Below are 7655 nucleotides of genomic sequence, written 5' to 3' on the forward strand. Positions count from 1 at the left end.
GCCGAAGCCGGCTGCGGGCCCGGGGCGGAGCGGGGCCGATTCGCCCCGTCCGTTGTCCCAGACCCGGGGGAGGATAAGGATGCGCCGCGCGGCACAGCCCCGTCCCGTCCCCACAAAAGCGCCCTTGTGTTGGCCCCGTAATTGCTAATCATCAATCACCATTAATAACAGCTGATGAGGCGGGAGGGGGAGGCGCCTTCCCAGGGGCCGGCCGCGCCGTGGGGAGCGGGGAGCCCTGCCCCGCCGGAGCGGGCGCTGAAGGAGGAACTCGACCGTGATGTGCGGAAGATGGATGAGAGCAGAGGGCGACACCCCCGCCCGCCTTCCCACCCCACCCCACTCCTCCCCTCCCCTCCGCAGCCCGGCCCGGCCCCCCCGCGGCGGGGCGGGCGGGCGGCTCCGAGCGCGCCTCCACTCCGCCGCGCCGAGGCAGAGAGCGGGCGGGCGGGCGGCAGCTCTCGCCGGGCGCCGGAGCCCACGGGAGGCGGCGGGCGGGGGCCGGGGCCGCGGCGGGGCCCGGGGGTGCGGCGAGTTGGCGACGGCCCGAGCCCGCCGGAAAGTTGGTGCCGGCTAAAGCCGGCGGCGCCCGCTCGCCATGCAGAGACCCAGCGGCCAGGGGACCGCCTTCTCCATCGACTCGCTCATCGGGACGCCGCCGCCGCGCTCCGGGCACCTGCTCTACACCGGGTACCCCATGTTCATGCCGTACCGGCCGCTGGTGCTGCCGCAGGCGCTGTCCCACGCGCCGCTGCAGTCGGGGCTGCCGCCGCTCGCTCCGCTGGCCTCCTTCGCCGGCCGCCTCACCAACACCTTCTGCGCCAGCCTGGGCCAGGCCGTGCCCTCCATGGTGGCTCTCACCACGGCACTGCCCAGCTTCTCCGAGCCCCCCGACGGCTTCTACCCGCCGCAGGAGCTGCCCCCGCCGCGCGCCACCCCCGACGCCGGCTGCCGGCGGGGCGCCGAGGGTCTGGAGCCGGAGGAGCTGCCCCCGGCGCGCGACAAGGGGCCGCCCGAGCCCCCGCTGCACTTCCCGGACCCCTTCCCAGGCCTGGCAGGTAAGAGAGGTGACGCCGGCCCCGGGGATCCGTCCGCGCCCTCGGCGCTGGCTGCGGGCGGCCGAGGGGCTCTGCTGGCTCCGAGCTCCCCGGGGCGGGACTCCTGGAGGCGGTGCGCCGGGTGCGGGATGCTGCGGGGCCGCGTCTACTGGCGAGGGGGGGGGGGCTGCTCGCCGCCGCGCTTCCGCTCTGTCTCGTTGTGCCCAGCGAGGGGACCGGACCGGTTGCCCTCCGCTCCGGGCCGCCCCTGCAGCGCCCGCAACTTTGGCGGCTCGGAGACAAACTTCGCTCTCCGCGTCCGGGCCGCACGGAGCGCGAACCGCCGCAGCCGCCGGTCGGGGCCGCGGTCCGGGGGCGGCCCGGAGCTCTCCGAGGTGCTGGCTCCCGTCCCGGCCGGCCGAGGCGGAGGAGCCGCGGGGCGTATCGGTCCCGTTCAGGCGCTCTCTGTGTACCCGCACGGTGCCGCGCACGGCGGGATGGGGGCTCCGGCAGAGCCCTCGCTCTCCCTCAGTTCGTTCCGCTCCGGGTCCCGCATCCATTCCGGTCCCGCGCCGCGGAGGCGACGTGCGGGGCTGCCCCGTGACCAACGGCGGCCCCGCAGCCCCGCTCACCGTCGCCCCGGTTTTGCCCGACGGAGCGGGCAGGCGGCGGCTTTGCTCCGGGCTCCCGCTCGGTGCTGCCCGTAGGCTGCTCCCACCGCGGCCCTCGCCCTTGTGAACCTCCCCGGGTGTACCTCGGGGACTTGTTGCGCTGTTTCTCTGCCAGCTCCAGCTCTTGCTCACTTCCACCTCCGCTCCTGCAGCACGGGAATTGAGGCTTCTCCTCTGCAGCGCGGCTGAGACAAACCAAACGCTGCCTTTCTCTGGCACGGCCTGTCCTGAGCTCTGCCTCCTCTCGACAGCTCCGAGATCCACCTTTGTCTCAGTCTTCCTGGCGTGGGTCAGCGCTGCGCAGCCTCTGCAACTTCTTGCGGGGCTTGGCTGTGCTCTGTCCTCCCGTTAGGCTCTCCCGGGGAAGCCCGGCTCCTCTCCTTGACCTGACTCGTTCCTTGCTCAGAAGACTGTTGCACACATGCAGGTATCCCTTGAAACCAGTCTCTGGTTTAGGACAACTGCGGCATTTTGTCTCTCCACTGCCTTTATTTGTTACTGATCTTTGGTGATCTCTGAGTGCTCTGTGCTGAATCAAACACCCAGAGCAGTCTCACTTTTGTTTTGAAGGTCTCCTCGGGAACAGAGCTGCCCTGGCCAAAACCTGTGTCTGTGTGATCGCATCCTCCCACTCTATAGGGAAACGAGCAGCACTGTGCTTCGTCTCCCTCTGTGGCTCCTCTGTACCTGAGCTCAACGTGTTGTCCTCCTGAGGGACTCCGATGAGCTGTTCTGAAAATTGGACATTTCTGATAGTGAGAAATTTATCTCTGAGGCTCACCCTGTTGTGACGGTGTGCGTGATGGAAGGAAACGTCCTCCTGCTGCTGTTCACTCACTGCTGCCTGTCAGCAGCTCTCAGCACTGTTCCTGCTCTGAAGCCATGAAGGATGCTTCCCCTTCTGCCCATGTGGAGCCGTGTAGGCACCTCTGCCCAGCTCCAAGAGGATTTGTCAAACCCAATATGTATTTTCCTGTATGTAATTTTTGTCTTAACTGTACCCATCAAGTCCTACGGAGATGGACAACAGAGCTTGTTTCACCAACCAGCTCATATGGAAACCATGATGGGTGCTGTGGGCTTCTTCCACAATCAAGAAATTCAGGGAAATATGACTCCCAGCTTTAATGCAGTTTTCTGTAGCATCCTGCCCGCGGCCCTGGCAAAAAACGATTGTCCAGGGAAGAGTAAGAGAGCATGATCTTATGCAGTGCTTCCTAAAACAGCCTCCTAACACTGCACCTCAGTGGCTTCCTCAGCCAGATGTCGTTTCTGTGTATGGAGCAACCTTTGACCAGTTCCTTTTCTATGTTCTCATTTAGCCTCCTGTGGAGCTCACCAGGAAGGAGGCAGACTCGGTGCTAGCTACACCCTGGGGCAAGGTGTTCTGCAGGTCTCTTACCCGTAGGAGAACCATGCAAAGTGACTCCTTTTGTCTGTCTGCTGACACTGAGTGAATTATGCTCTAAAGAGATGATTTCCATCTCCAGCCTTCATTAGTGTCTCCATCACGCAGATGTCCACGTAGACAAGGTCAGCTGCTTGCTAGGTCACTCAGAGGAGCCATTGCTTCCTTTTTAGGACCACTCTCTGCACCTCCTCTGTTTGAGGCTTTCAGCTGTGGTCATGCTTCTTGAGACAGGAGAGGCACGTAGGGAACCTGGTGGTAGGAAGCAGTAAAGCCTGGGGGCTGCTTTGTTGCAACGAGCAGTGTGACGCCCAGGAATCAGCACTCAGTGCACACAGCCCTCCACATCTCTTCTGAGAGTGCATTTCCTCCTGAGCTGCAGAGATCTCCACCAGCACCCATCTGCTCTTGGGTCCGTGCAGTAAATCCAAGTTCAGTTAGGTCTGAGAATAATTAGGGTGGAGAAGTGTTGTGTTGTTCCCTATAAATAAGCACGACAGGCAGCTCTTGAGGGTTTAGCAACACAGGGCTCTTCTGGATGTCACAGCACGTCTTCTTGGGTCAGGTCCTCCTGACCCTGCTTGAATACCTTTGCCACCTGTAACTCTCCAGTCTCTTCTCACCATGCACATCAAATCCACGGTGAGGTCAGTGATGGACCGGGGTTTTGTGAAGACTGAAGAGATGGACCAATCCTATTCTGGGTCTGCTGTCTTGTAGATCTTTTTCAAAGTCACGCTACTTCGCTTTGTGCCAGCTTTGCTACCTGTGGGCCTCAGAAATCCTCAGTACCCCTCCCACCACACCTCTGGGTGGGCTCTGCTGCCTCCATACTTCCTCGATGAGGACATACCAGGTGGTAAATGGACCAACATACTGATTTTCTTCATAAAAACATTGCTTTATGGTCCACTGTGTAGTCTGAGTTCCTACCTGCAAGCTCAGCTCTTTCATAGGGTACAAGATACCAACCAGACAGCGACTTTAAAACCTGGTCTTGCTATGGTACGTGTATTCAGATGGCATTGCTTCACGAGGTGACACGTTGCAGTTGGCAGCTCAGACTTCCTCCAGTTTCTTGGTGCACTGTATGTGCCCTCTGCAGCAAATCCCAGCTCAGCACCATCTCGTGGTGTGCTGCTGGTCCTGCCACCACCAGTGCGGAAGGGCAGAGTCCCAGCAGACCTATGAGCACTCTTGAAGGGGACAGTGATGTCCTTGTGAGAGCTTTCTCATCTCATGAAGCCTTGTGTGCCCACAGACAGGGCAGGCACACAGAAATGACAGCTCTCCTTCTCTCGGGTGGTCAGTGCTCGTATGAGGCTGTGCACGGGTAGCCAGGTGCTTTGTGTCTCCTGCTGCTGCTCATCACCCCCGCAGGAGCAACGTTTCCAGGTCTTTACTACATTTCCATGAGTGTGGGAGACCTCTTCCTGCTCTCAGCCATCGTGAAGAAAGCACTGTCTGTTCTCCCTTATCAGAGTAGAGATGAAGATGCTTCTTTACTGCTGCACAAAACAGGAGGAGTGGAGACAGTTTCAGATCTCCGAAGTCACTGACCTACTCTCAGGCAGCCACAGCCTTGCTGCAGGACTGACAAGAGCTGTGGGAGCCCCACAACCAGGCGTGTAAGAACATCTCCTGGGCTTGAGCAATTTCTTGCAGCTGCTGCTCATGTATTTGCAACCCTGCACTGTCAGGCACTGGAGGGCTGTCCAGCCTTCCTCTGAGGTGACTGGAGCTTCTGGAGCACCAGTGACACGTAATGTTCCCCTGGCACTGCTTAGAGACTCAGAGAACTGCTGCTCCTTCTGCATGTAGCATTGTATTGAGTGATGGTGCTTCAGCACCAGGTCCTTTCAGCTGCAATTCCTGCCCCTGGATTGATCTTAGAGAGCTTGTTGGTCTCAGCATAAGGGCAAAGCTTTTGCATCTGCTTCTGGTTCCCCCTCTCTCTCTCTGTGACCCCTGGCTGTGGCCAGGAGCACCTTTTCACTCTGTGTACTCTGAGGCCTTTGTTGGAACCCTTCTGTCAGGAAAGTGACAGTCTTCCAGGTTGCTTTCTTCTCCATTGCTCCCACCCACGTTCTTTATTGTTCCATGGCTGTTTGACCATTCAGGCACCAGCTTGAACGACAAGAAACAGACAAGAAGAAAGTCTATCCCTACTACATCCTACTAGTGTGGCCTCAGGTGACATACCAGAGGTGTCTCCTGGGCTCTGAATCCTTCCTTCCAGCTGGGGTGCCTGGGATGAGGTCCTGGCTGTCGGGTGATGCTGGCAGCCTCTGGCCTGCCCCTTTGCACAGAACAGTGGGGGAACCCAAGACTTGGTCATCAGCTGCCTATGCACGTTTTTCCCCGGCTGTACACTTCTGCTGCAGAGAGGGAGGTATGGCAGCAGACACTCCTTGAGAGCCCCTGCAGAGCTTTGTGGGCTGGAAGCAGCTCGGGCTGCTGCCTGGAAAGATCTTTCAGCTCCTCTGGGCTGGCTCTTGGTGGATGAACAGCGGTAGATGCAATGGGACAGGACAGAAAGAAAGCTGAGCTGAGCAAGGAACAGGGTGCTTGCTTTCCTCTATTATGGCAAAGGGCTGGACGAGCACTGGAAGGGCTCTGCGGTGCTTTGCTGGGCTGCAGCAGCACTGCTGTCACAGCGGGAAAGGCGTGGGGGCAGGTGCAGGCGGTGCCTCATACCCTGCGGTGCGCGCGGATGCGCGGGGTGTGCGGGTGCTGCGGGGCGGGATGCTGGGAGCGGGGCGGGATGCTGGGAGCGGGGCTGCGGGGCGGGATGCTGGGAGCGGGGCTGAGTGGGCTGCGGGGCGGGATGCTGGGAGCGGGGCGGGATGCTGGGAGCGGGGCTGCGGGGGCTGCGGGTGCGGGCACTGACGCTGTGTGCCCCGCAGACTCCAAGGCGTACAGCTCGGACGAGGAGAAGCTGGAGGTGAAATCGGCAGCGACACCGTGCAGCGAGCGGGAGGAGGAGAGCTCGGCGGGAGACAGCGAAGAGGAGCCCTTCCTGGACGGGGCGGCCGCGGCAGCGCTGGGCCCCAAGGGCAAGGGGAAGGGCGGCCCCGCGGCCGAGCAGCCCCCGCCGGGCTCCGGGGCCGGGAAGAGCCGGCGGCGGCGCACGGCCTTCACGAGCGAGCAGCTGCTGGAGCTGGAGAAGGAGTTCCACTGCAAGAAGTACCTCTCGCTGACGGAGCGCTCGCAGATCGCGCACGCCCTGAAGCTGAGCGAGGTGCAGGTGAAGATCTGGTTCCAGAACCGCCGCGCCAAGTGGAAACGCATCAAGGCGGGCAACGTCAGTAACCGCTCGGGCGAGCCCGTCCGCAACCCCAAGATCGTGGTGCCCATCCCGGTGCACGTCAATCGCTTCGCCGTGCGCAGCCAGCACCAGCAGATCGAGCAGGGGGCCCGACCCTGAGCGACGGAAGCTCCCGGACCCTGGGGCGGGCGGAGCGCCGGCAGCGGGAGGGGCCCGGGGCCGCTCGCACTCCTCTGTACATGTCCCTTATTTATTCCGTGTAAACTCTGTACATACGGTGGCGCGTCCGTCCGTCCGAGCCGCGGGGAGCGGCTGTGCCCACCGCCTCCCGCTCGCGCCCGCTCCTGCCCCGCCGGGCCGGGGCCGCGCTGTCCGCCAGCGCCCGCCCGTGTATAGCTGTGATTTCAATAAATTATTTTCTATGGAGCTTCTTCCGCGATAACGCGCGGTCGGAACGGCGGTGCGGTGCGGGGCAGCGCTGCGAGGAGTCCGCCACGGGCCCCGGGACCGCCGTCGAGCCCGGTCCGGCGCCGGTGCTGAGACGCGGGACGGTCCGGGACGTCGCGGCGGTCGCGGGGGGTCCCTGGGCGCGCCCGCACACGGCGGCCCGTTACCTCCGCCGGAGCCCCTCCCGTGGCCGCAGTCTGCCCGAGGCGAACAGTGCCCCAGCAGGAGGCATTTCCTCCCCGCCCTCCGCGCACGTCCAGTCCACGCGTTGGCAGACGTGCCTGATGAAAATCTGGTTTTGCAAAGGGCACAGCTGCACACACAGCTGTGGGTCGGGAACGCAGGAGACCCTTTGGATAACTGGATGTCCAGCCACAGAACCCTCTCCTGCTGCTCTGAAGAACATCTCCCAGAGAGCTTACGTGGTAGGAACACTCAATGCAACCCCATTAAACGGGAGTAAGGCTCTCTCTAAGGATGCAGGATGTTGCTGGTGGGTACTGACACAGGGTCTGATTGATCATTGCACCCCTGCTTGGAAAACGCAGCTTCTGAGAGCGGGAGACATCCCTGACAGCCAGTGCTGATGTCACTGAGATACACAAACTCAGAGTAACTGAGGCTGTGAGCACTACAGGGTCCTTTAAGTTCCTCCCCACCCCAGCAGGGTCATCCAGAGCAGGATGCCCAGCGGTCAGGTGGGATTGGAGATCTCTAATGTGGAGAACCCAGAGCCTCTGGATCTATGTGCAGAGCTCCTGCTTTTTATCTGCACACCCTCCAGGCACCCTCCTAACCACCATAAAAACTAACTAACTAAATAAACA

At 61.5% G+C, this 7655-nt stretch overlaps 1 protein-coding gene across 1 annotated transcript; it reads left to right on the forward strand.

Moving 5' to 3' along the window:
* Nucleotides 1-288: 288 nt before the first annotated feature.
* Nucleotides 289-6674, forward strand: GBX1 (gastrulation brain homeobox 1). Its single transcript, XM_065751647.1, is given in 3 exon segments — nucleotides 289-573; nucleotides 575-1055; nucleotides 6020-6674. Coding segments are annotated over 3 exon segments (1287 nt in total). The 3' UTR covers nucleotides 6541-6674.
* The last annotated feature ends 981 nt before the right edge of the window (nucleotides 6675-7655 follow it).

Source organism: Cyrtonyx montezumae, unplaced genomic scaffold (assembly GCF_038088225.1).
Source record: "Cyrtonyx montezumae isolate F1298 unplaced genomic scaffold, pur_monq_1.0 scaffold_79, whole genome shotgun sequence".
NCBI lineage: Eukaryota > Metazoa > Chordata > Aves > Galliformes > Odontophoridae > Cyrtonyx > Cyrtonyx montezumae.